The 27,807-nt window shown below is 42.3% G+C and overlaps 2 protein-coding genes across 11 annotated transcripts in view; both read right to left on the reverse strand.

The window, feature by feature from the left end:
* Nucleotides 1-1,763, reverse strand: part of MLXIP (MLX interacting protein) — a 54,438-nt gene extending 52,675 nt beyond the window's left edge. For all 8 annotated transcript variants that reach the window (XR_015704038.1, XR_015704037.1, XR_015704036.1 and 5 more), the window contains exon 1: nt 1,337-1,763. Coding sequence is in view for 5 of the 8 variants with exons in the window: in XM_087754440.1 (XP_087610566.1) it covers nt 1,337-1,707 (371 nt within the window). In the remaining 3 variants the exon portion in view is untranslated. The remainder of the gene's footprint in view (nt 1-1,336) is intronic.
* A 3,907-nt stretch (nt 1,764-5,670) lies between these two features.
* Nucleotides 5,671-27,387, reverse strand: BCL7A (BAF chromatin remodeling complex subunit BCL7A). 3 transcript variants are annotated; one of them, XM_087754296.1, is made up of 8 exons: nt 27,159-27,297; nt 22,784-22,892; nt 19,082-19,163; nt 15,549-15,645; nt 13,414-13,581; nt 10,307-10,428; nt 9,505-9,695; nt 5,671-9,314 (listed from the first exon to the last, which is right to left on the reverse strand). In XM_087754296.1, exons 2-7 carry the CDS (start codon nt 22,816-22,818, stop codon nt 9,552-9,554), a joined length of 648 nt encoding a protein of 215 aa, XP_087610422.1. In that variant the 5' UTR covers nt 22,819-22,892; nt 27,159-27,297; the 3' UTR covers nt 5,671-9,314; nt 9,505-9,551. The 3 variants fall into 3 exon arrangements, with proteins under 3 accessions (XP_087610422.1, XP_087610421.1, XP_087610423.1); XM_087754295.1 differs by lacking the exon at nt 22,784-22,892 and having other exon boundaries at nt 27,159-27,387; XM_087754297.1 differs by lacking the exons at nt 9,505-9,695; nt 22,784-22,892 and having other exon boundaries at nt 27,159-27,387.
* Between the last annotated feature and the right edge of the window lie 420 nt (nt 27,388-27,807).

Genomic DNA, 27,807 nt, shown 5'->3' on the forward strand with positions numbered 1-27,807 from the left:
AGGCAGACTGGTTAATTTTTAGTTAAGTTTTACATTTTATTTCTTTTGTAAACACAAAGAATTTATGTCCATTGTGGTATGCACCTTATCCAAGATTCACTCTCTTGCCAGTAACTAATAACTTGCTTGGTAAAAATTATCAAAATGAGATTACTTACATTATGTTTTCTCGCTAACTGTACAGAACGGATAGTTCTATTGTTTCCTCTTCATTGAGCAATACTTACAACAGAGGAATTTGGGGTGGGCAAAGTTAATTTTCTTTTAGCAAGCTAATATGGTTCCTATAAATGAAAATATATATTTCCATTGATATGCTCAGATGCGTTTTCCATCACTCCTTTTAATCAACTTCCAAAACATGCTCAATAGAGAACGTCAGATTGGATCCAATTTCTGCTATATCACATGGAACAAAAGAGCAGGCATACATCTTTTCAAAACACTTCTATTCCATAGCTCTGCCTCCATTTTGGATGACAGACAAAGGGAGTAAATGTGAATATAATGCCTTATTAAATAGATGAAAAGCAAAACCAAAGTCTGAGCAAAAGGCGCAGATAAACCCAGGAAGTGCTACCACCAACTGCAGCCACCGGAACAAAGGAAACAATGACAGATCCCACTTTCTTGAATTTGTTATAAAAATAAAATGGGGGGGGAAGAAAAAAAAAAAAAAAAAGAAAAATTGGCCGGTTTTCACACAGACCGAGGCACAAACGTTTACTTGGCCCTGTAGGGATTTCTCCTGAGACTCGTCAGCACTAGATGTTTCCACCAACTTCCAGCCTGACCGTGAGATGCTGGGCATTTTCTGTTGCCACGAAGAGGCTGCAGAGGCAGCGCGCTCTCCCACGCCGGGGACCAGGTCCCGCTTCGCCTCGCGGGCTCAGCCCCAGCTCCCTTCTCCCCTCCCGGCCCCGCTGGAAACGCGATGACAACCTCTCGGCTCACCCGAAACCATCCGCGGCCAGGGCTGGGGCGACGCTTTGCCGCCGTGGCCTCAGGCCTACGGAAAGTGCCTGCAAGGATCCTAAAGTTCATTGAAAACAAAAGCGACGCCAACATCCACGCGTGGGGGGGGGGGGGGGGGTATCACGGCCGAGAGGCGACGCTCGGTGTCCCCAGGCCCCCGGGGGTGCCCCGGCCCGTCGCCTCAGGCCTCGCCCCCGCCCCTCACCGCGCCCTCAGGTCCCCGGCCCGGTTCGCCCAGCCGGGGCTTTCCCCGCGGCCCTGACTCACTCCGGGAGCCGCTCGGCCCCTCCGCGCCGCCCCCGGCCCCCGGCCCGCCCTGCCCCGCACCCCCGCCCCGCGGCCCAAGGGCGGCGGCCGGTACCTGTAGGCCAGGGACATGCACTCGAAGAGCTTGGTCAGGGAGGCGTCGATGCTGAGGCGCCCGCCGGCCCCGCCGCCGCCGCGGGCCGCCCCGAACTGGTAGGTCTGGCAGGTCTGCTCGTTGACCGTGTCGAAGTCGTAGCCCTTCTTGGGCGGGTGCTCGCTGTGCGGCGACGAGACCATGAAGTGGCCCGAGTGGATGATCTGGGGGCCCGGGGGCTGCCCCCGCCGCGGTCCGCACCGCCGCCCTCCGCCCGGCGAGGCGCCCCCATCGTCCGTGTCCGACGAGTCCTCGTCGGGCTCCGTGCGGGGGGACAGCGGCCCCGCCGCCCCGAGGAGCCGCGCCGGCCGCATGAACACGTCGGCGGCCATGGCCCCGCTGCCGCCAGCCGCCGGCCGAGCCCGCCGCCCGCTCTGCGCCGCCACCGCCCCGCTCCGCCCCGGGCCGGCCCCGCCGCGCCGCGCCGCCCCCCCTTAAAGGAGCCGGAGCGCCCCCGCCGCCGCCCCTCCCCTGCGGCCTGCGCCCTCCCCGCTCCCGCCTCACCGCCGCCCTCGGCGGGAGCCAGCCCGGGCCGCCGGACCCCCGGCCACCCCTCGGCCCCCGTCCCTCAGCAAAGGGCCCGTCCCGCCACGGCCACCCCCGAGGCCGCTTTCCCTCGGCGCGGCCCCCGGCAGCCCCTGAGGCAACGTCCCCTCGGGGAGAGCCCCAGGCCGCCATCGGCCACCCCGAAGGCCACTGGAGAACACCCCAGAGGGTGTTTTCCCTCAGTGAACGCTGCAGCCCGCCATCATCCTGGAGACTGCTTTCCCTCAAGGCAGCCCCCGGGGCCGCTTTCCCTCACCCGGCTGCCCTTGAGTTACAAGAGAAGAGCTCCTTCAGAGGAAAAGGCAGGACCATCCCGCCTCCTCCCACACCCCCACCATGTTTTACCCTTCCCCTCGCACCACTGTCGATCATGAAACATCCCTGCATCACCACCAGCCTCACCAAGAAGGCGGAAGGCATCGCTGCCACAAGGCCGTGGTGTCACACTACTGCTGTCCCGTCCCCGCTCCTCCCGCAGTGGTTCAAACAATCCAGCACGGCGCTTCCACCCAGCAGGACAACGTTGTAGGGCGTGAGGTGGTGCGTGGGGAAGCCTCGACCAAAAATGCATAATCACCTCCAGCCTTAAGACTGAGAAGAGGCCTGGGGAGGCTGCGGCCACTTGAACAGAACCATCACAAGGAGCTAACTGCATGTCTTTGGTAATACACTTCCTCAGAAAAACACCCTTGAGCTTAGGGGACTCTGATGAACATGAGAAGATGCAGACGACAGCCCAGAACTGGCTGAAGAATGCTGATGAGAGTCATTGGGCTAGAAATATTCCATGGATTTAAACTATCTTTAATAAAGTAAATCATATATTATTTTCCAGAAGCAGTCTGCAAGAAGCCAGGGCAGCCACAGAAGTAGCTGGAGACCTGCAGCAGACAGGCTGCAAACACAGCTGGAGCGATCAGCCTGGAATGGCAGAGAAAAGCTCGGGCCATGGAGCTTCTGCTGCCAGCCTGGTGGCTCACACCTAACCCACGTCCCTGCTCGGTGGCACGCGTAAAGTAAGCACAATTGTTCCAGGGGAAGTAAAGATTGGATTTCATCCTTCTCAAAAGCATAAAGGAAGCAACGGAGCCTGTAGGTCAAGATGAAAGCACAGCAATAGGGCCAGTAGCTGTACTAGTCTGGGGAGAGAACAGCAGCTTACAGCACAAAAACCCATATACATATGTATGTATATACACAGTCAAGAGAAAAGATCTCTAGCTTGCCCTGTAGAGGAAACCTCCATCACCAGGAGAGCAATTGTATTCCAGATGGCATACTCCAAACCATTTATACTAAATTGCTTATATTCTCTCAGTTCTAGGACCTCGTACTCCAAAGAAAAAAAACCAGGCTCTTCTACATAGTCATCCTCAGGAGGGGAAAAAAACCCATCAAAACTTAAATTGCCACATGCTACTTTTTCTGCTTTGTAAAACCAGAAATAAGATCAAGGGAAACTCAAGGGACAGAGAGAGCAAGTCTTCGGCACGGAAGGAAGAGGCATTCCTGCAGTATCGCAATTATGCCCTTGCAGTGATCTAATATTCTCCACTAAAGAGCATGAAATCAAGACGACTCAGTGTTCAGGGGAGGAATGGTAGGGTCAAATACTTCCCCACATGAAAGGAGCAGTAAGGCATCATCACACCATGTGAGGGCTCTGTTAGAAATCTTTAAAAATCAGGATTAACATTCAGCTCTTAGTCAGCATCGCGTATGACTAAAATTCTTAAGAAAAGGCCACAGTCATAATTTGGCTTCAAAGCTGGTTATTGTTACCTTAAAGTTTGTTTTGTTGTTTTTTTTTTTAAAAAGAAAAAAGCAATGCTATTTCCCAGCACGGCATTCTGATTGGGAGTACTCCAAGTGCAAAAAATGTAAACATTTCAAAACAACATTCATAGTTTTACAATGTCTATTTTAAGTCTGACATGTAGTTTGTTAAGAGCACCTGAACTAAACAAAAATCAAAAACCACAACCACCCATCAATACCAGCACTGCATACAGTACTTCCATGACAACAGCCTATACATTTACCTCACTAATTTATAAGCAAGCCACACTTGCTTCTTCCTGTGTGCGAGGAAGGGTAACTTGTCAAACTAAAGCTGCCGGGTAGCAATGCAATTTTCTAAGAGGAGTTAGCAGTACACCAAACCATCATTTAAAATAGGGGTAGCAGTCTTAAGCTATGACTAACATTTGATGCAGTTCAGGGTTTTCTCCTCTAATTGTCCTCGGTGTAAATATCACAGAGGCAAGGAAAAACGCATCCTTTAAAACAAATCCAGTTATTTTGGAGACAGATCTCTTGGTTTGCCTTTTTAAGGTCAGCATTTAGGTGATCAGTAACAGGTGAAGACTCCCAGCTATCCTCTCCTCCTCCGCAGTAAGGAATTCCAGGAGGCACAGGGGAACACTAAGGGACAGCTTCTTTTGAGTATGCTTTTTCTTACTGTTTCTTTTTAGCAATCTGCAGTGCAAGGTGAAACGTAGGCCATCATCTTCTGATGATGTTCCTTCAACAGCGCAGGCTTTTAGCACAGGAGGAGACAGACATTTACCAACTTAGAATTCAACTGTAATACGCACTGAACAGAGACATTCAAGCTGTTTAAAAATATACCCACAGCGTACTCCACAATACTTAGTGGTTAAGAGATTATCCCCTTAAATCTACAGACAGGAAGATAAGCATTCCCATTTTGATGAGGCGCAACAGCTCAAGGAATCTTACTCACAGCCTGACTGTGGGGCTGACTGCAGGCGCCGGGAGTCCAGCCATCCCGTTACCGCTCCGCTGGCTCCTCTGCCCGTCCCGCTCCCAGGCAAACCACAGGGCCAACCTCCAACTCCGCACCCTGCCTCTCGGCTAGGCTGTGCCTCGCTCCTTCACCCTTCACTGCCACAAGCCTTACCTGTTCGGAGGCCTTTCCTTCTGGGACCCATCTTGAATTACATCCTTGTTTCTACCTGTTCTTTTCTCTCTCTCCAGTTCCACCCTATATATACTACCTTTATGTAAGTGCTGATTTCATTCACTAAACCAGAGAAGGAAAAAAAACCTAACTAATTCTTCCAGATTAGTGAATTTAAGTGGTTGATGAGACGATGCTATGAACACCCCAGTAAATGCAAGGGAGGCAACAAAACCAAGCTGGGAGCAGGCGAGCTGGCTGTGGCTCACCCTTCTGGTTGCAGTGAGCCAGCAGACCAGTTCAGCTGTCTGTGAAACTGCAGGCTACTTTGGAACAGAGCACATAGAACACTAAAAATAAGCTAGACACTTTATATCCATCTTGAACGTAAAGAATCTTTCCAAAACTCTTAAGGAGTTTTACCCTTGCTAGCATCAGACTCGAGCACGTTTCCAAACTGAAGCATGTTTCCACACACTGTCCTCCTCCTTCCAATTTAAGTTACCACAACACATTAGCCGAGTACCAAGCCAACGGTAAGCACCTTAAATTACCAAGTTATTCTGCAGGCTGCTGTAATTACATTGGCCATCTTTGTTTGTTTGTTGTTGTTACAACAACAAACTGCCCCCGCCCCGCCCAGTGTCCTGCTACAATATGAAGACACCTTTGGTCCGCTCCAAGGTGAATCATTTTTCACGTTACCAAATGAGACAACACCATAGAATGCACATTTTAAAATACCATTTATAAAAACAGAAATTTATTGTAATTTAAAAAAAACAAACTGAGATTAAGTTTCTTGATAAAAATTATTCACACAGCATTCATGTTGTGATTTTTTATTTTATTTTTGAAATGAAACCATTGTACATTGTACAAACCATAACTACCGATGGAATAAATAAGTGAAAAATTATACTGCTGTACAACACACACACACACAAATCATAAGATGGAAAACGATTAGGTATTGAAGAAAACAAAATTCTTTACACCTTCTAACAGGCCCTTAGATATAAAGAACATTCCAAAACATGACAATGTTTATGTATGAAGATAGCCACCCAAAACCAATATTTTATACTGCCTTGTTGATTATTTTTTGTTGTTTTGTAAGTGCCAGCACTTTTTGGAATGTTTAACAACTACTTTCCCAAGCATAAAAATTCCAAGGAATAGTTCTGCTATAAAATGTTTGGCTGAGTAAATCGCTTATTCGGAAGGCCTTCCCACACGTTCCACAAACTCAGCTAATTTACTTGCTTGCTTCTAGTTTCTTTTTTTTCCTTTTTTTTTTTTTTCTTTCTTTTTTTTGTATTTATTTGTAACTGAAGCTCCAACATTCAGCATTGTAGCAAGGAAGCACTTCTTGATATTTGCACTATTTCTAAAACATTAGCTGTATGAGAACTTTCAGTCATTTTGAAGAAAATTACATCTCTCCTTCTGCTCCACGTCTCAATGCTTTCGATAAACCCTTTTACAGTGAGTTCATAAAACAAGTTTCTGGTAGAGATAGGTCCAAGCCAAAAAAAGCTGGATTTAGATCTGGTTTCAAACCTCAGGTCGATTTGAATTCGATGTTCTGGTTTGGTCCCATCTGTACTTTCTGGCATTAAAATGTGTTTAATCACATCCGTTGGCCCATAAATGTTATCAGGCACTTCAAAAAAAGACTAATAACAGTCTTATACACTATTTTGGATTTCTTCATACCAGATAATGTCAAAGTCTCTTCCCTCAGAGACCGACAATAACAGGTCTAAGGAACCCAAATCTATCTGCTTGTTCAGTTGTCTGTTGTCACTAGAATCTCTGGTTAAAAAAAAAGTTCTGAATGTATTCTGTATAAGCTGTAAATAAAGCATTACTACTTCAGAAATAAAGCCTCTAGGAATATGGTTATGATGCCTTGTCTTGTAAGCCACAGAACAATGAACAGTTCTGAGCAGAAGCCACAGGAGAGAAAAGGAAGTTTATAATTAAACCTGTTGATGTCAATAATGCCAATAAATGCTTCTATCTAATGAAAAATTTGAGGTATTTTTAGTGCTATTTATATATTTTATTTCTTCCTAAAGTACAGGAATTAGTTTCTAAATGAAAAGTCTATTTACTCCCTTGGAAACGTCTACAAAATTAAAATTAAAAACTTGCTGCGATGCACCTGAAGATAGGGATTAGTAAACATGACTACTTGTCAAAGGTGGCATCAGATTTGTTTTGTTTTAGCATCAAAAACAACAAAAAGTTAGTAAATCAAAAATATTTTTAAGTTTGAATCTTTCTAGATTTGCCCATTTAATATATCAATAGAACTTCTCACAAAATATCACTTAAATCTGAATGTAATATACATACAAATCAATCGTCATTGACCAGTTATCCACATTTTAGGCATACACACAATTCAAGAGAGAATTCTACCGTTTCATTGCATATATTGTGCAAATATAGTTTTTGGCTCCTCATTTCCTTATTTTCAGAATGTTAATGGACTTCATGATCAGACCAGAAATCCCAAAAACTTATTAGGGAGCACACTGCTTTAATGAATGACTTGCAATCAAATTTTATTCAGTTAAAATCCAAAAAATTTTATTTCAACATAAAGGAAAAGTTCCGAAACTGAGTGTCATATGTTATTTGGAGTTCAATCCTACAAACATCTTATGGAAGGTCAGTATTGGCTCCCCACTCCGCCCTCCCTCTATTCCCTCCCCCTGCTTCCCCACTGGTTTTCATAATAAAGTGGTAATTGCGAACGCAATGCAGTAGTCTAAGTGCAAGCCATTTTCACTATTGGAGAATTCAGAAATAAATAAGCTTACTGAAGAGCTAATTATGAAAATGTATCAACTGGAAGCAATTTTTTTCATTTAAAAAAGTATTTACAGTTCTTAGCTTACAAACTATATGCAACCATTTTCATAGCTGTGAGATCATATTTTAAATTACAAGTTCTATCTCCCACACCAAGTGAGGACAGACTAAGGGCCCGACTCCGCCATACGTATGTACATACATACGTACGTACCCGCGCGCGTCTGTGTACTGAAGTGAGAAATAAGCGGTTCCCACCGACACCAGGTCGTTATAGCTGGGAGCTCACCCTGGAAGTACAAAGCCCACTGTGAGATCGGGCCCTTGTGACCTGATGCAGGTGGTTCTGCACTTCTATGTGCCACGAATTTGAAGGGAGTTGCACCTACCTAGTGCCTTTCAATCAAGTTTAGCATAAGCACGCTTCAACATAATTGAACAAGAAGGAAAATTTTTAACGATGATGTGGGGACTATGGAAACAACAAGGCTTATTTACAAGACTTGCTGAAAGAGAAAAAGAAATCCCAAATACAGTATTAACGTGGAACAGAGAAGTAAACATCTTATAAAGAAACAGTACAATGAAATCCAGTTCAGTGAAACCATGATATCAAAAAAGACCAATTGAAAATAAATTCACTGTGCATCAATCCCTTTGATCCTATTTATGTACATAGTGGAACTTTTCTGTAAAGCAAGTTGTACCCAGTACAGAGATCTGGACCTAATACGTAAGTATTTTAACTGCTGTGTTATAGTATATATTCAGATCTGGACTATAAATGGTAGACAGATCATGTTAACTTCTGATGAAGTTAAGTATTTAGAAGACCAAATTTACAGTTGCGAATGCCATGCATTCAATAAAAGATCTCCACTATAGCTGCTAAAATAAAATATCAAGCTCCTTTTTCTCCTTGGACTCCAAGAGTGAAAATGGCTTCCTGATCTGTATTTGTTAAAAATGTAAGCACCAGGGATTTAAAAATCAATAAAAAAACAAAAACCCCAAACAAAAAAGAAAAAATTGGAAAAAAAAAAAGAAAAAAAAAGAAAAAGCCTTACTACATGGCATTATACAAACATAGGCCACTTTGCAAAGGAGACAGTTGCAAACCAACTTTTAAAAGTTAGCACTGTTTTCAGAACACAAGGCACAAAACAAAAGCAGACATCACGCCAGAACAATGAACTTCACATGAAAGCTAATACCTGACCTGTACCATCCTTAAATATCTTACAATGTTAAATAGAGAAATGAAAAAAAAAAAATACAGCAGCAACATAATTGTAATTTTGACTTTAGAAACAGTGCGTAGACCCCTCCTGAGTTGTTTACTCCAACCATTTCAGAGACAGTAACTTAAAAGTTCTCAATGTTTGTTTCACAGGAAAAAGTTTTCAGTGTCTGAGAAGTTAAACCTTTGTTAGGCTTTCTTGGATTTTTGCTTGGTAACTTGAAAAGTTAGGAGTTCTGTCCTCATCCAAGAGAAGATGCTTAAGTAAGGTTGTTCTAGAATTAAGCCCACTGATGTACCTTACATAAAAACTGACCAGAAAAATCTATAGTCTAAATCTCTTCAACATTTTGTTGGGAAGCCTCTACTTTCATCTTTTTAGAAGGTGGCACTCCTTCAGAGTCCTTAATGAGGGGAAAAAGAAAAACAACCACGTTATCATTGCACTGAATTTCAGACGCCATAAACATCAAACAAAAAGCATGAACAAATTCCCTGGTGTGTCATTTGTAAAATAAAAATCATCCCTGGATATGAGAATGACATGATCAAGTGCATTTGCTTCCTGAAATCACTTCTCTACTTACATCTTACCTCAACATCTCTACACTTGTTGTCATCAACTGACAAAGGGCAAAATTCTAGTTCCGGGCTAAAAAACACAGTGAATATTCCAAGCAACAGCCTTGATGCATGGTTATACCCAGACTTCCCTCAGCTCCACACTCGAGCACAACCCACACCAAGTGCACAGGAATTTTCTCCTGCTGTAGCCAGAGCAATCTCTACGGGACAGAACACACAAGGTTTGGAAAGTGCAAAGTGTGCACTGAAACAAGCCAACCACCCACAAGGAAAACCGATGGACTGAGCAGTGCTTGGCCTGAGGACCTCGGTGTGAGGGGGACAACTGCAAGAAAAACTTCTTTCTCCCACTCGCTCAGAATTTTTCAGTATACCAGTGAGTAAAAATCCAAACATCCTGTCCACTGAATCTACAAAAATTAACTTTCCTACTGCTATATGCATTTACTTTTATAGAAGTTATTTTACTTCTGGATGGTCCTCAAAGGGGCCTGTCCAGTAGGTTAGGTCCAAGCAATTTATTAACATTAAATTTTAATATTCCCTTACAAAACTAACACAGACTGGTTTAGGAAACTGAGAAGTAAAATCAGACCAATCTAGCCTTAGTGTTCAGATTATGTGAAATGCAAGAAGCCAATCAAATTAACCACAAAACCAGATACATGTACATTTAATGCTGTATAGCTGCTTGACTGTCCTCGCCTTTGGAAATGAGTTGAAATACACAACTGGCCTCCTTACATTTGCTTTTTGGTAAAAATACTCTTTTCCAAATTCCAAGTAATTGGGCTTTTGCACTTAAAGTTACCTGAGAGTTTTTAGATGCCTCTGTAATTATATCATTTTCTCCAGAGGACTGAATTTCTGCTTTCTCTGAACTATTCATGGAATTTTCCATTGAAGACTGTGAATTCTGTTCATCAGAGGTATCTGAAATTTCAAGAAATAACTGTAAACAAACAAATGAAAGCATTCAGCAGGAGCTTTTAGGATGTCTTCTCATTAGCAGCATCACAAACGCATAAATTTCACCCAGGTGTAACCATTAATGATAACATACATAACAACTGTATGAATATAATGAATTAAGCTCAAACTCCAGGACCACAACCACTGGCTCCTGCCAGAAGACCTTCGCCTTCACGCTGCCGGCAGTACACCATTGCTGGAATCAGTCCCTAGAGGGAGCTAAGCTCCTGCACACCCTCTAACAGAGAACGATGTCAAGGCTATTCACAAACAAGTTTCAACATAAACTTTGCAATGGGACTGACCGCAAGGAAACTTGGTTCAAACCAGAAGCAAAAGGCAGCTACAAAAAGGGCTGAATTGTGATAACTAATGGATCTAAAACCGTGTAGCTAAGGATAGAGAATAAAGTTATCTGAATCAAAATTTGGCCATATATTTAAAATCCACTTTTTTGCTTGATACGACTTTTAAGATAAAATTTAGAAATTCAGCTAGCTAGCTTAACCACTAGGTTGTAGAATTTTTAATTCTGGTGCATACTTATGGAGAAGTCTTCCAGCTTGTTATAGCTCTTACCTGCTTCCAATTTTCATGTTTGGTTTTTGTTTTCTTTTTTTTTTTTGAACCCTTCTCTCTCAAAGCAAGACTTACAGAGGACTCGGGGTTACAGCACTTATTCACTCGAAGAGGGCACAGGGGCACTTAAAATGTCTTTACAGGTTAGAGATCCCTGGAAGTTTAACACAGTATGTCCAGAAGCAGAGACTCAACAACAAGAACAACAAAAAAACAAAACCAAACCACCCAAAACCAAACCCCTTTGACTGTAGGAGTTCAGTTGTATTGCTTTCAGTATCCACATCAAGAACAGTTTAAGGACTGGAACCCATTCTTTCCTTCACCTCATTTAAAAATCCTTTTTGACTTGAATGAATTCTCAGAAGTATGCATGGAGTCAAGTTTTATGAAGTGATCTCTCCACGGGTCCCTCACCCAAGAAACATATACATTTATTCTAGATGAAGAGAAATGCAAGATCAAAAAACTTTTTGGACAACTTCGGTTAATGAAGATGACATAACCAGTGAGTAATGGATATTTCTGTGGTGTACTGTATAAAAAGCATCACAAGCGTTTCTGAAAGTTTCTCTGACTGAACTCCACATAAAGTGACGCCCATGATGAGCAGTCTCAAAGATCATATTCAGCAAACTTGGACAGAATCATCTTCCTTTCCATGTCTCACCAGAAAAACATGTTCATACTGATAAAGAAACAAGTCCCAGGGGTCAGAAGGGATTTCAGTTTCTGTCGTGTGTGTCTGAGCATACATTGCACTCGAGCTAAGGAGCGCTCTGTGATGTGCACACCTCCCCGTGACAAAAACACACCGAAGAGCAAGTTCCACAACGGACAGCTCATAGCTGCTGCGTTCTCTTCCAGTTGCTACTGACAGCTACCACGCACGCTGTTGCTGGCCTTTGGGCAAGGGAATCTGTATTTTTAAACTGCCAAGCTCCAAGCTCTTCCAATGCCTGCAATGACTTGTTTACACAGCAAAATGTTTTGAATGCACCTGTTTTCTTTGAGAAGTCCACATTAGGCATTTCTGACCACCCAAACTGTCCCCTAGCTTTAAGGAACCTCCCTGATTTCAGCATAGTAACATGAGATAGACGTACAAGGTCATTATCCCTATCCAGCTGAATAATGTCACAACTCCAGGGGTTTGAGTGATCACAACAATTCAGTGGATAAATAATTATTTAATAAATTTTTAAACATGGCACATAACCAATAGAAAAAAAACACATTAATAACAGGTATTTTTTGCCATTACTTCTCCCTTTCATTTTACAGTAACTAGCTCTGGAACTACTCCAGAGAACTTGGTATGATTTTCCCCGAACCTAAATTTAGTCAGGGGAGCATGTATGCTATGTAACAACTTCACACAAGCAGGTTCAGACAATATCAGACCTAGGAGTAAATCCTTACCATTTACTGTGACCAAATATACTAGCTGACATTTTCTTTGAAGGATATGGCTTTCTGATTTATTTCAATTTGGTGACCGTTCAGTTGTCAAATTTTAACCCCAATTAACAATGACAACATTTAACATACTTAACCATTCTGCTATTACCAAGATAAAAGCTCTAAATTTAAATTGGTTAGTGGATCTACTGAGCTAAGAACTATATCAGGAGGGCATAATTTAATTGCTTTGCTATGGGAAGAATTCCACAACCAAATCATTAGAATGGTGTTAAGGACATCTTTTATCTGTTATAATAGGACGAAGAAAGTTATCTTCCGAATATAAATACAGAGCATGTTTCAATTACCCAAAACACCATTTAAAGAGTGAGGTTCAGAACAATCTCTTAACCCACATGTGTTTTTAATCTGTGCACAACCGCAGTACAACATTGTAACCCTTTTAGAAAATTAGGACAGAATTGAGAGCTAACTTTTTAACAGATAACTAGCAGGGTTAAGAAAAAAAGAAAGCTTACATTAAAGTTTACACAATTAAAAAAATAATTTCAAAGCATCTCACCTCTATGTTACTTTCACACTAGATAACGAACCTTCACGGATCTACAAAAGTAATACCTTCCAGGATTTCTGTGATTACATGGTAGCAGCCATTTTAAAGATGATTTTAAATTATTTCTTCTTTCAAGACTGAGATTATGAGAACAATAAACCAAGTAATTTGTTTCCTCTCTGAAAAGACCCTGAATGTCAATCTGACCTTTCCAGTTGTATGGAAGGATGACCAGTAGGCCAGAGAGATTATGGTTCATTTTCACATAATTCAGAAACCATTTCTTTCAAATTGTTATTATTCAGTTCTTAAAACGGATAAGCAAATAAATGATACACTAAAGGATAACATTTTTTTGTTTGGCTTTGAAGATGGTCTTTTCAGCTCACCTTCTGAACCAGGCTGCTCCTTTGCTTCTGTCTGAGTTTCATCAGACTTTACTTCAGTGCCGTCTGCTTGTGTTGCCAAGTTCTGTTCTGGTGCTGGACTTGAATTACTACTGTTTTCTTGTTTTATTGGAGAAGCATCAGCTATTGAACTCTGGTTGCTATTGTCATCTGTTAACAAAAGAGTTAAAAACAAGAAAGCCTAATTTGACAAGATAAAAAGCACATATTAATTTTTCCATACTTTTCCTGTATTATTCCCTGATAACACGATACAGGCTAGCTTGTTTGGGATGAAGTCCGAGCATTTAGACTAACACTACATCTAACTTTTTCCCACACCACAACAATTTTTGCTCTTCCAACCTATGCTGTAATACAGGAGTTTTCTAGCAGTTACTAAAAAATCAGAAAACTACAAAATAGGTGCTCTAACTAATATTATACAATAAAACCAAGAGTGTTTTACTCAGATCTCTTCCAAAAGAACCCACAATTTTGTAATATGAGTAAAACAGATCAATTGCAGTGACAGTCTCATTTTATAGTTCATATAACACAGGGCTAATTACGTGTTCATGCTGCAGATTTACAAATACCCACCACTACAATGTTCAGATGAACACACGGTTTGACACAAGTGTGTCTTGAAGATTAAAAAACAAAAACAAAACAACAAAACCCCATCAAGGTAAAATGTAACATCCAGTCCCAATATCAATAGTTTCTAAGTGATAATTGTCCAGAATATTCTCTAGCCTGCAAAAACTTGGATCACAGGAACTTTCTGCAGCACAGATTGTGTCTCTGTAGTTGACAGGAAATATTCTGCCTGTACCCTCTTCCTGTGAAAACCAATGACAGTGTTCAAGTATCTCAGCTAACACTTTGTGGATAGCAGTGGGGGGCTACTTCCCGTAATCTTCAAGCCAGTCTAACAACCACGGGTAACCAAGAGGGAAGCTCCCGATTCCTAAAGAAAACTAACCCAGCAAAACATTATTAGTTAAATTACTAGCATGTAAGTCAATCCACCTCCTTCTGCATCTGTACAAGCATAACATCCAAAGGACTTCAGAAGCACATAGCTGGCGATGGGACCATCTCTTTTCAGAGCAGCCTGAAGTCAGATCAGATGAAGTTTATCATGAAATTGTACAGTATGGCTTAAAAACACAAGTGATATATGATAAAAAAGCAAGTAATATATTCATCTCCTGGATAAGAGAAAAAAGACTTAAGAAAATTAAATGATCTGACCAAGGCAAACGCTAAGAAGCTTGAAACAAAAGAAAAATTAATCCAGATCCATGAAAATCCTGCGCAATCCTTTAATTTCCAGACCATACTCACTGTGAACACTGCAAAAACCAACCAGAAGACAATACAAACGCAAATAAAACTGAAATGAAAACTTTGCAACCCACTAAAAAGCGATCCCCTCTTATCAGCTTATCAGTGCTGCATTCTCAGCCATAACTGTTATCCAAACACCTACAAGGTAAAAAAACTGAAACAGAGCTGAGCTGTGCAAGCTCCTCTGTAATAAATATCAGGTTAAGACTCAAGAGTTCACACTTCTAAATAAAGAAAGAAATTGACCTAATAGTGCCTGACTGGCAAGCAAAAAACAAAAAGTTTTCTTGACCAGTTAATTTCATCAGGCTGAAGCAGAAGGAAGACACCACAGAACAAGAGCTTGCTTTCCTGGCTCTTAAGAATTCTTTTTGACCTGGCTCGCCTATAGAGTTAAAAAGTACAAAACCTGCATACATTATAGTAGGTGCCACTGAGGCTTCGGGGGTCTTTTGGTTCTTCAAGCAACAAACTCGACAGAATTACTACTTCATCCGAGTGTAGTATTTTGAATGGTAGCTATTTCTATTTTATTTTCATATTTAGCTCTACTAACAATTTTTTTTTCCCCACACACACAGCCCAAATAAAAATGGCATTTAAAGAACTGTTAGTACATCCACGGAAGAGAAGTCCAAGGTACCAAATGAGTATCTGATGCTGTTTTCACTTTGACTCAATCATGTTGTCCATACATCTGAGCAACAGAGAATTTGACTCTGTTAGGTTATACTTTCATAGCAGCGTAATAGGGTAATTAGGGCTGACCTTCTCCCACTCACCATGCATGTCCATCATCCCTGGAGAGGAGCTGTTCTCTGGAGTGGTCACTTCAGAGCCACATTTTTCATCTTTTCCTTTTTTCTTATTCTTATTTTTCTGAAAAACAAAAGGTACCACAAACAAATGAGACTATTACCATGAAGAGAAATCCATGTTGCAATATAAAACCCTACCCACTCATTACTTCTGCAAGCATCTCTCTTAATTTCAAGTGAGAAATAAAGCCAATGTAATAATAACTGACACTATCAATAACGCATTAGTCCCAGTAACCGCAGGGCTGTTTTTCTAATTGTATTCTTCATGACACAAAACACTACGATATATAGGTTTTTATCCAGAAATTCTAGTAAAGGTTAGCACTTAAACATGTTTTCCATCTTCAAACAACTGCACAATTTTTGTAAAGAGTACAAAAGTTCTCAATAATACCCCTCATTCTACAAACAGGGCATCTGAGGCACAATGATTAAATGGCTTGCTGAAACTGAGTCGGAGAACTTAGGAGGTGCTGGCTGCTAACTTTGTCCAAAGAGCTACAAAAGCAAGGTCAAAAGAATCTCTGCTACGCCAGCAAAAGGGAAGAACATCGCTGATCAGAGGCAGGGCTAAGATTCATGAAACCACCTGATTTCTGAGCTCGTAACTCTGCTCACTGTATGGTTTATGCATATCAACACACTGCTACAAAACTCAGCACATTCTCCCTTTCGTATCAGAAAGCTTGTAGAATACACCTAGACAATATGCATGCATGCAGAACAGGAATGGTAACAGATCTAGAATTTTAACACTGAAGAGACAGCTTTTTACCTCTTTCTCAATGACCAACACTGCAGAGACCTCCTCCTTCTCTACAACTAATGCTGTTTCTTCATTAAAACTAAAAGATGGATTAAGAAAAATCAGATTGGCCTAAAACAAAGAGCATAAGCAAGACAGTCCTACATGAACAATAGGTCACAACATGCTCATGACCAAACAACAGTATGGACTGCAAGCATTAAAACAAAGGAAGAGACAGTGGCATCCATCACGTGGAAAATCTGCGTCTGCTAAGGGATGCAGCATTTTCAATTAAGAGGTGACGTAATCAGTCTCATAGGAGAAAGAGCCAGCTGCACTGCTTTTGGAGGATCCTGCGTGCCTGCTGAGAAGACAATTAAAAGCCTGACTCTAGGAAGAATGCTCGGCAACCCATCCATTCGGATAAGACAGTGTCCTCCAACGAGGGAAGGAACTAAAACCACAATCAAATATTGTCTAAGACTGCAGAAGAAATTCAACAAGTGATATCTGGGAGGACTTTTCCCTCTATTTTAAATAGATTATTAGGCTTATTTTTAAATTGTATTTTTACTTCAGAGAAGCCAGATTTTATTCCCTAGTATGTGAAACAGAGATGAAAGCACATGAACTTCTTTACCTTTGCAAAATGAAAGTTCAGAGGGGACATAGTCTCTCTCAGGTTTCATTGTTTTGTTTTGTTTCAAGGTAAAAAGGACACTTTTGCCACAAGGGAAATATTGAAAAATGACTGCCACCAATTTAGGCTGAAAGGTATTTTGTTTAAGAAGGTTTAACCGTCAAAGCGGTGAGGTTCTACAACACCCTTCCAAAACTAGTAGGAGGAAAGAGCCTAGCTAATTCTAGTTCAAAGAAATGTCAGAGTGTCTTAGGAACAACGTGTGAGGGGGGGAAGTAATCTAATCTGTGTTCACTAAAATCAAAGACAACTTCCCTTTGAAACACAAAGCAGTAAAAAAGATCCCATTCTTCTATTCTAGTAAAAAGCAAGTATACTGTCCACTCCTTCACAGGTAGATGAAATCGGATATAAAAGGATGTCCACAACAAAATTAAATATCCAAGATGACTCCTACCTGATATTTATTTTTTAAATATATGCACTTGTTTTAATTGTGAGAACTTCCAGAGCAAAAAGACAGAAATCTGATGACATCAAGCCTGCAACAACTGCAGCTGTACAATGGCCTCTACTTGTAATGAACAGAACATGACTGTAGGTCAGACACTGAAGTAACTGGTCTTGAAAAAGTGTCCCAATTTCAGCAAATCTGGAGCCTAAATGTAAAGATGATGGCTCAAAAAATACAATTAAATTCTGCACATAGAGACCGTTATATAAACTCGTTCTTCTTAACAGAGAATCTGACTTCAGGTACCAGTCACCTTGAAAATTCATCCAGAAACTCACTAGAAATTCTGTTTCAAAGTTCCATGGTACCCATCATGCGGGCATACGTTAACTGTGGGAAAACAATCTTCAGAAGCCGTGAGCCTAAATATCCTAAATCACCCTCTCTCTCTCACACAGCTAGCACAGCTTTTCCCCCCTATGTATTATAAATAATAAAATCAAGACCAAACATTTGACAACTAGAAAGAATGAACAAGTTTCTGCAAAGAAACCAGGAAAGGCTTCCCAATTCACAAGGGGTTACTTCACAGAGATGCTGCTCAAGCACTGAAGAACACAAGAGGCTTACCGCAACTCTGAGTCACAGAAATCTGTGGTACAACCAAAGGTACAGAAAGAAACAAACTCAGTTAAAACAACGCTAATCAAAAATAGGTCTTGAATTTGGACCTTGACTAAGACAAGATCACGACACTGTCTTGTCTGAAAAACCATCATTTTACACATTTATTAACAGTTGTTTTCTTCCAGACAGGTCTTAACTCATATTTCAAATAAAGTAAAAGCACATGACAGCCCAAGGAAGGAACACCAAACTTAGGATATATATTCTATTGTATCATTAATTTGCTGTGGTACCACAGACTAGTTTTCTCTCCATAACAATATATCAATTTATAAAATGAGAGCAATGTTAATTTTGAAAAGCAATTTGTAAGCCCTATCAACTTTGATTTTTACACTTATTTTTATGCCACGTGATTGTATCATGGCACATGAACAGCGCACACTAAGAACATAAACATGATGCATGCACAAAACATTTATCAAGAGAAAACACACATTACAATAGAAGCATGTCTGCTGTATTGCTTGGGCTGGACATCTTAATACAAGTGATCTCAGTTCCACAGGATTTTCCTACCCTTATTTCAGTGTTTTGCACCTATTTTTGAGCAAAACAGCAGTGATGCACAGATAGAATACATTCTCCGCACAGTTCCAAACCAGCTACTCTCCTTTAAAGCATCAGGCAGAAAGAGGGGAAGAGTAATCACTGTCTTAGCCTTCCCTCCCCACCTCCCAAGTATTACGTTAGAGAAAGGTTTCAAAAATCAGTTTCAAGCCGAACGTTTAAGTTATCTGAGAACTGATCCAAGTTGACTTCGGGAAGACTGCCACCCACTGAACCATCAAAATCACTTTCTGTAGAGATCCGCATTTCCCTAGAGCTCTTCTATTCAAATGCTTGCAAGACCCACACCAGTCTTAGCTTAAAGGCTCAAAGAACAGCGAGCATATTTCTTTCGACTTTCCCTAAACAAGAGTGTCTACATCTTGAAAAAAGCACGACATCTGCAGGATACTTACATCATCGACTTTAGGCTCTGTTACTGGTACCCATTTGTAAATCCTTAGGGATGTGTCGCCAACTGTCACCCACTTCTTCTCCCTACAAAATTACAATGCAGGAGAAGTTAAAGTTAAACTTCGGATTCAAAAGAAAGTGATCTACTATTGCAAGTTGTCAAGGATTTAAATAGGCTATTAAGTAGGATGATCTCTATTACATCGTCTTGAGTACTGCATTGTGCAAATTGTTCTTTGCATTTCGCAAACTTGTTAGAGCACTGCTACCCTCCAGATTTCTCAGGGCTGTTACTTGACTAGGTGAGTAACTGCAGTAGCAGTAATAAGATCTGGATTAAAGATACGGTTAAGAAGAACAGCTATTGAAAATGCAGATTTAATGCCTACAATTTCCACTTAAGTTTCTAGAGAGCAGAAGAGGTTTTAGACCGACCAGTGTGGTTTGATTGTCATGAAGCTGTTTAATGGTATTAGAAATCTAAATGCATTTTGACCATCTGAGGTTTATTTCTGGGTAGAAATTTGCTGCTAGCAATTTAACATTCACTCAACACTCCTGTCAGACAGCTCTGAAATTCTAGCCTTAGAACCAACAGCCTTATTGGTAGCAATATGTGCTGTGATGCAGAATTCAGACTCTGGAGAGCCTAGCTCTCTTGGACAGCAAAGGCTGAGAAGGCTATCGGAGAGGGAAAAAGCATAACCTACAGCACTCTGTGCAGACCCCTGCCAGCCAGCCGTGAAGTCGTGACATTGACAAATTGTGAAGGAGGGCATCTGGCTGGAGGGCATCACTACGTTAGGGGGTCACGCAGACACAGAGTGCGGAGACGGGAAGGATGCTGAACACTTAGTTAAGGGATGAATTCCTTGAGCTTTTTACACAGAATATTAAAGGTCCACAATGCCAGAGAAATTTCATCACGTTTCTGTGATCAGTTTTCAGGTCACAGATTACCACTGCTGGTTCCTGGGTTTGTAATATAGCTCTGCAAATGGATCGATTAAAAGTTAACAACAAAGACCAATTCCATTAAATATTCAGGAACATCTGAAATTAATTTGGCATGAGATCTCAAGCATTTTTTTAAAAAAAACACATTTAAGTAATAGATTTGGGATCCAGTTATAGATTTAAAATTTTTTTTTAAATGTTCTTTGCAGGATGGGAGAAGCTGGATGTGACTCCAAATATATATGTGATAGCTCCATTTTTAGAAAGGGCTTCCAGAATCAAAAGCAGCCACATTGTACAAATGCCATAAACATCCTCCTGACTATTTGTTTTAGCTACTAAAGCCAATCTTATTTGTTTTCCCTTTAGAGGAGACACTTTCCTGTTTAAAAAAAAAAAAAAAAAGCTATATATGACAATTTTATAAGTTTTAGATCAGTCCACAAGGATATTTTCATTAAAGTACAAAAACATTCCAGATTCATTTCTTTCCCACTGCTCTTCCTGGAGCACAGTTTTTCCTCAATGTGTTTAGATACATCCATTTGGGTACGTTAGACGGGTAAAGTATGTCAAAACCCAATTTTACGCTAATTTGGAGCTCTACTGCTAGATGTGATAAAAATGACAGTGGAGATGAGGGCATATCAATAATGAGAGCATACTTAATTGTGAAGAGATGATCATGATTTTTTTTTTTTTTTTAAGGATACAAGACAAACTAAACTTATTTCTACTTCGGAAAACCTTTGAAATTATGGGAATAAAACCAGCTGGGGCTGTGTTTTGGGTGTGGGGAGAGGTGAATAAATGCTTTAAAAAAAACCAAGATTTTAGTCTTTTCCTACAGCAAAATATTACTTAGAGATGCTGCACTGGAAAACCAAAAGTTCAAGATACCTGTTAGCATCTCAAAGCAGCCTCACACAGCATCTTCACTGGACAGACTGTAGAACACAGGAGGAAACCTATATTAGTAACTTTTTCCTTCTAGTATTAAACTTAGCCCTGACATTTTAATTCTTTTGAGCTTCTTAAGTACCACTTTAAGTTTTGACAACCCTCAGCTATAGGGATTTTTTTACTGAATTCAATACACAATAATTCAAACAACGGGCATAAGGATATTTTGTGATGGAAGTACACCAACATCCCAGTCCTGCAAACACTTATGGCTAAAAAAAACCCCAACATCACACTGCTATTATTCAAATATTTTACATGTGTAAGCATTTACAGTATTGAAGGTTTAAGACCATAAAAGTATTAATAAGAAAAAAAGAAGACAACCTCCCCTAAAACTTAATAAAATCATTGGCAGCACAAACACAACAAAGAAATGTAATGACTTTCAGACGTTTAAGATCAACAGAGCAAAATAACTTCAGGATTTAGAGATGTTTATGGCAAATAAAGCTTTGAGTATTATCTGTAATAATTACTGCCTTCCCATTTCAAAACAAAACCCCAAAACCAAACCAAACAAACAAAAAAAAAAAACCCAAACCCCCAAAAGCAGTTCTACTCTGAACTCACTTTTTATCTTTTGTGCAAAGACACCATCCCAACCTGCTGATCAGGGACTTTCCTTTTCATTTAGTTAGAATTGACAATTTACTGATGCTGCCCATAACAATAAGCTTACTAAGTGCTGCACAATCTACAAAATATTCTCACTGACCAAATGCCTGGGTAGGAACAAGGAATTAATGAACTCTTGTGCCCATTCCACTGTGAAACCTTAAGTAGTTTCTCCACCTGTTTTCCTGTCTGTAAAATGGATCTGCTGTTGAACCCACTCATCCTGAGACCCTGACGAGAATTCTACCCCCGTAACTATTCCTCCTTTGTTAAGCGGTCACTAGGCAATATTTTTTATTATGTTATACCGTTACGTCCCCTGTTATACTATATAGGTTGATCTCTATACTGACTGGTGGACTAGAAAAGGTGGTTGATGGAACACCACCAACCTGAGAGTTAATCAGGCTACAAATATGGCAATTATCAACTTTACTTGCCCATGTCTAGCTGACAAACTCCATAGCTTTACAAAAAAACCATTTTTTCTGATTTCATACCTCTCCTGTTCCTCCATGAATGACTCAGGAGTAACAGCACTGGAAAATGGCAAAACTTAAAATATATACAATAATATTTTTTCTTTTAATCTTCCACACTGAAAATTATCTTAAATATTTTAGTTATAGTAAATTTAGAAACTAATCAATGCAACAGAAACAAACCCTCACATTTATCTGAAACTGTGTTGAAGCATTGTTAAATTCTGAACCATATCTGCATAGCATTTAAAGGACAGTCAAGGATACGTAGGGTAAGCATTAGTATCAACACTTCTTTAGTGCTTATGCCTGAGGCATACTAATATCCTAGAACTTACATAATTATATACTCAATTCCCCATTCTAAATAACCCAAGACTCTTAAATATATTTATATTTTGTATATTAACACTAAAGCTCCAAAGATGAATACCAAATTCCATGTATAAAAGTAATATACCGGTGAGCAAACACAACAGTGTATATTACACTTATACATAAAGTGTCAAGGCAGCTTCTGCAGCAGCAATGAGTGCTAGAAACATTTGATGGCACAGAAGCAGAAAGCCTTTACTGCCAATATATTATCATTCAAGAAAAGGCTTTCACACTTGTTTGGCTTTTTACTGTGACTATCATTTATCATAGTGATCTGTATTTACACAAGGATTTGCTCCCACATACCCCATCTTCTGTTGATGATCACGAAGTGACGTCATAATGCTGAATTTATCACATCACACTCACTTGCATTGCAACAGAGTTTGGTGAAAATCACAGAATTATGACCTCCCTGTGGGATCAAGCAAAGGAGAGAGGGGAATGGGAAAGAAAATGCCATTATTATACACAAAAAGTGCTGTAAGATGCACAAAAAAAAAAAAAAAAAAAAAAAGATTTTTGTTTTTAAACGTAGGCTTGCGTGTCAGAGCATGCCTATTGCTATGTAGATATTTGCCTAGTGACTAAGGTGAAGTAGCCCCAAATATACATGGTGTTTCTTGACCATGCTGCAAATACACTAAAATACCACGCAGCATGAATGGACAAAGACTAATGGTTAAGGACACCTTCTCTCTGAGTTTATCTAAATATGGTGCATTATGAGAGCCCCCCTTTAACTTACACAGGCCAGCATGTTTTTAAGAAGGTTCTGCTATGTTCCGCGTTGCAATAAGCACCTTTTCTTACAGTGAAGAGAAACATGGCTTATGCGTGACAAAACTCTACCTTTAGCATACATCCAACTTCCACTGAAGTCAGAGAGCATATCCTGGCTCAAAAAGAAATAATCATGAGCCAGAAAAAATGTATCATAATTCAAGCATGATAACAGTGTGTTTGAGACACTACAGTACTTCAGTACAGTTCCTGCAAATACATGGGGTATTTTTACTTCAACTGCCGCTACATGAACTACAATCTTAGCAGGAAACCAAACACAGCCAATGTAGCCAGACTAAACTAGGGTGGCAATCTGGTAGTAGCGAACAGTCTTTTCCAAAGACATCATGTTAAGTAGTTCTATGTCATAACTACTTTTCAGAGCGAAAGCCTGTTTTAAGAAGGAAGCACGAGCAGCAAAACCTGTAGAAGCTCCATCTCAGAGCATTACATACCACACAAAAATATTTTAGCAAGTCTGAATGGAGACAGTGAGCAGAAAAGCTACAGCAGCGTTGTCTAGAAATCCTACTCTAACTAGCCACAGCTAGCGATCCCCACCAACGGCACCAGGTAACATGATCTCGCTGCCCGTTGTGACTTTGCTCCTCAACTTTTACACAGCGTGCTTTGTATTAAGCTACATCCCAAGTCATGTCTGGCTCTACAGCCAATTCCCTGCCATAATAAATATTCAGCACTTTCTGTAAGTACTTTCATCAGTTGTCCAAGTTCACCTCTTCTTCATAAGGTGCTATCGCTATTCTTTGATTGCAGCTTTGACGGGTCAGAAAAAGGTCAAACGACTTCTGCAAAGATACTGCAATTCAAAGACAAGGCAACGCAATGGGATTTCCTCATTCCTGGGGCATTCTCTAAATCAGGGTACCCATCTCCGCCAACCACACCATAGCTCCATCCTTCAACAGTCGCAGAGTTGTCCAAAAGCTCAGCAGTGCTACGTACCCGTGCAAATTATTTCACTGCCTCCCAAGACGCCCTACCACTTATGCTCGCCTCCTGCCCATTACTTGTCTTTTAGTAAATGGCTGCATTTTCTTTCACTTAATAAATCAAACTTTTATAAAAGAAGAGTGTTTCCATTATTTTTCTAATGCTGATTGAGGGCACAATAGTTTTTGCCTCTCTCTCCTTGAGGACCCATTTAGAAGCTACACATACCCATCACTCTTTAAAGACAAAAAACAACCCTGTACCTTTCACAATTCCTTGAGATAAATTTATCTCAGAGGATTTTTTTAAATAGACTGAAAGAAAAAATGTTAAGTACTGTTAAAAAAAAGAACTACCCTCTTAGCCATGGAAAGTTAACGTTTTTGCCACACAAATACGACACAACCATGTATTCCGTAAGACACATGCTATGTGTTTTCTAAAATAGATGCTCATTCATGAGAGCGGTTTAAACAAAGGAGATATGGTTACATTAATCTCAAGATAAAAACGTAACAACTTCGCTGTTTACTACTAAGTTCCAGTAACACCAGAAGTGCTAGGCGCTCTACAAACACACATAAAGATAGGGTACCTGCATCAAAGGGCTCACTGTCTAAGAAAGAACACATATTTTCTAAGGAACAAAGTCTGCACTGATGGAAACTGCTTCCCAAGAGGCACGTTCACAGCCGTGGCAGTACAGGCATTCGGTAATATTGCACAGCAAGGCTGCCGCACACCTTCCCAGACCGATAAAGCTTTGGTCAGCACGCACCAGAGCCGCTGTCCGCTCAGAAGAGTTTATAGCTCGGTCTGCCTCTCTCCTCATCCTCGGCACGCAGCACTCCGAGCACACGAGTCTCAGAAAACTCTGCTTTATGAAATGTTGGATGCAAGGTATTTTAATCTTCAGTGGCTGCATTTCCACAGAAGAGCTGTGGATGGCAACAAATTGCTCCTATTATGCAAATAAAACTGCACACTTGGAAATTGCCTATGTGACTCCTCTGAAGATGCAGGAATCGCTAGTGTGTAAAGTTCAATTTAACAAGCCAAGTCTTCTCAAAACATTTAGACCACAAAACACAGAATCTCTCTTGCTAATTTCCCACTGTACTTGACTGCAAGTAGGGGGGGAATCATGAGATACATGTTCAAATTGTGATTCCTTTACAAATAAGAAAAACGGTTAATGTAAATACTTGTGAGATGCACACACAAAAAGCCATATGAATACTTCTGACAATAATCAAAAGAAACATCGCATGATCCTGTACAGGAACGCTTTAAAGCAAGTTGCTTCTCACGAGGGTTAAAACATACAAAATCTATTTATACTGTAAGATTTCTGTTTTATAGAGGAAGCCATAGCAACTGACATGATGGCAGAGAGCCCTTGCCAAGAAAAAAAAAAAATTAGACATTTTGTTGAATGGCCAAGCTTCTGCCTCTACTCCTCTATGAAATCTGCAAATGGGGATTCAAAGGAAGTATGCTCTGCTCATGAATGAAATACCTACAGACAAAATAGTCCCACACATCCAACAAGGCTCCTGTTTAAACTGAAGTCCTGTCACATCGCTATACATTGTTCCGACCCTTCAAAGCTGGCCCACCAGTCAGCAAACAGCACTTAAAAACACCACCGGAGTAGAAGAGAGTTCCTGAAACCAACCGAACTGTGGTGCTCGGGCTGCTCTGGCTCCCTACACAATGGCCGGATTCTTTGAAATCCCCATCTCGTGCCCCGCGTTACTGGACACACGTCCCGATTCTTTGTCCGGCTCAAGCCAACGGGCCCATTCATCTGCTCGAGGCCATTTAAAACGCAACAATCCGTTTCACCCGAATAACACACGTTTAATTCTGTAGCCCGCTTTTCTTTCAACGAAAGCGAAGCGTTAGCTGTGGACTGCAATAAAAGTGCCCCCTTATTTTACCAGGTTCAAAAAAGCTGAGTTATGCAGGTTAATACTAACCCAAGGGACTTCCCCGTGGATTTCAAATGTTGAAAGAAAGAAAGTATTTTAAGATACATGCACAAAGACCACTGAACAGTCAGTCAACTTGCTGGAAGAAAGAGATTCCCTCTCGAGTCACACTGGCACTGCTCTTTATCCCATCCAAGAACCCTGGACCGACCGCGCAGAGCATTGCAGTGACTGTTTTACTGTATTGTTTAAACACCTCACGTTGATTTTCCTAACAAAAGCAGAAAAAGACAAAAGCGGGAGAATGCCAACACACGTTTAAGGCCTAACAAAAGGGAATTATTTCGCTAGGGGTACAACCTTTAATTATATAATTTAAAACAAATTCCAGCGGCAATTACGCGCTCTCTCCCGCTCGGCTCGGGATTTACACCCGCCGGAGCATTTGTGGAGAGGATCCCGCTCGGGTTTGCTGCCCTTATGTGCACACCTCGGGAACTTGAAAGGTAGAATAAATACGTGTGTAATAATAAAAAAAATAAACTCTTGGGCGCTTCACAGGGGTGTTTTTAATGCTTCTTTTTTTAAAAATACTTCTTGGAGTTCTAGTTCCACACAGACCCGGGGGCGCAGCTCCCCCAGGCCCGCTCCTCGGGGCCCTTTGTAGGGGACGGCGGCGGGAGGAGCTGGGCCCGACCCGCCGCCCGCCCCCGTCGCCGCCCGGGATCCGCGGTACGGGGGGCCGGGGGACAGCGGGGAGCGGCGGGGGTCGCGGGGAGGGGGCTCGGCCGCACAATGGAGCCGCCTCCCGTCCTCACACGCCGCCGCCGCCTTCATGTGACTCGCTGGAGCGAAATGGCTTCTGGGTGCCGCCGGCTCCCCGCCCCCCGCGGCCGCCCGGCGGGCTCCGGCCCCGTGAGGGGACGGCGCGGAGGGCGGGGGGGCGGCGGGGGCGCGAGGGAGGGCGGCGGGGGGCGCGGGGTCCCGGCGCGGCGCGGCCCGCTCACCATTTGCGCACTTTCTCGATGGCCGCCATCACCCGTTTGATATCGTCCTTCGCCCGGCTCCGGGTCTCGGCCCGCACCGACCGGCCCGACATAGCTGCTGGGGGGGGGGCGGCGGCAGCGGCCTCAGCGGGGAATTCGGCGCTGCTCGCGGCGTGCGTCCGTCGGTCCGCCCGTCCGTCCGTCCGCCCGCCCGCCCGCACAATGCTCCCTGCGCTCGGCGCGGCGCGGCGCGGCTCGGCTGGGCTCGGCGCGGCTTCGGCTCCGCCCGCCCGCCGGGGCCCGCGCACTGCGCAGGCGCCCCGCGCCGCCGCCGGCAGCCCGCGCGCGCGGGGCGGGGGGGGAGGGGCCGGCGCGCGGGACGGGCGCCGTGAGGGGACGGTGGGCGGCAGCGGCGGCCCGGGCGCCCGGGTCCTCTCGCCGGCGTCGAGGGGGGAGAGCCAGGGGAGAGGAACAGGCTGAGAAAGGGACCGGGGCGCGGGGGGAACCGGACGCCTGGCTCCGAGGCTGTCCCCCGCGCTGAGGGGCCGCCGCGCCCCCTCAGCCGCCCCTGGAACCGCGGGGACAAACCGGCGGGGGCCTGTGGAGGAGCTGCCGCCGCCGCCGCCGCGGGAGCTGCCGGAGGGAGAGGCCCCGCGGCTCCCTCTTGCCC

Source organism: Nipponia nippon, unplaced genomic scaffold (assembly GCF_047370975.1).
Source record: "Nipponia nippon isolate SJK-2023a ecotype South Korea unplaced genomic scaffold, ASM4737097v1 scaffold_18, whole genome shotgun sequence".
Taxonomy (NCBI): Eukaryota; Metazoa; Chordata; class Aves; order Pelecaniformes; family Threskiornithidae; genus Nipponia; species Nipponia nippon.

What these genes read in the sequence shown, in the direction of transcription:
- BCL7A (XM_087754295.1), bottom strand. Translation starts at nt 27,250, where the DNA reads ATGTCGGGCCGGTCGGTGCGGGCCGAGACCCGGAGCCGGGCGAAGGAC. An exon ending in ATCGAGAAAGTGCGCAAATG is followed by an intron (nt 19,164 to 27,158) that starts GTGAGCGGGCCG and finishes GTAATTTTGTAG; the next exon opens with GGAGAAGAAGTGGGTGACAG. An exon ending in AGGGATGATGGACATGCATG is followed by an intron (nt 13,582 to 15,548) that starts GTGAGTGGGAGA and finishes TTTTGTTAACAG; the next exon opens with ATGACAATAGCAACCAGAGT.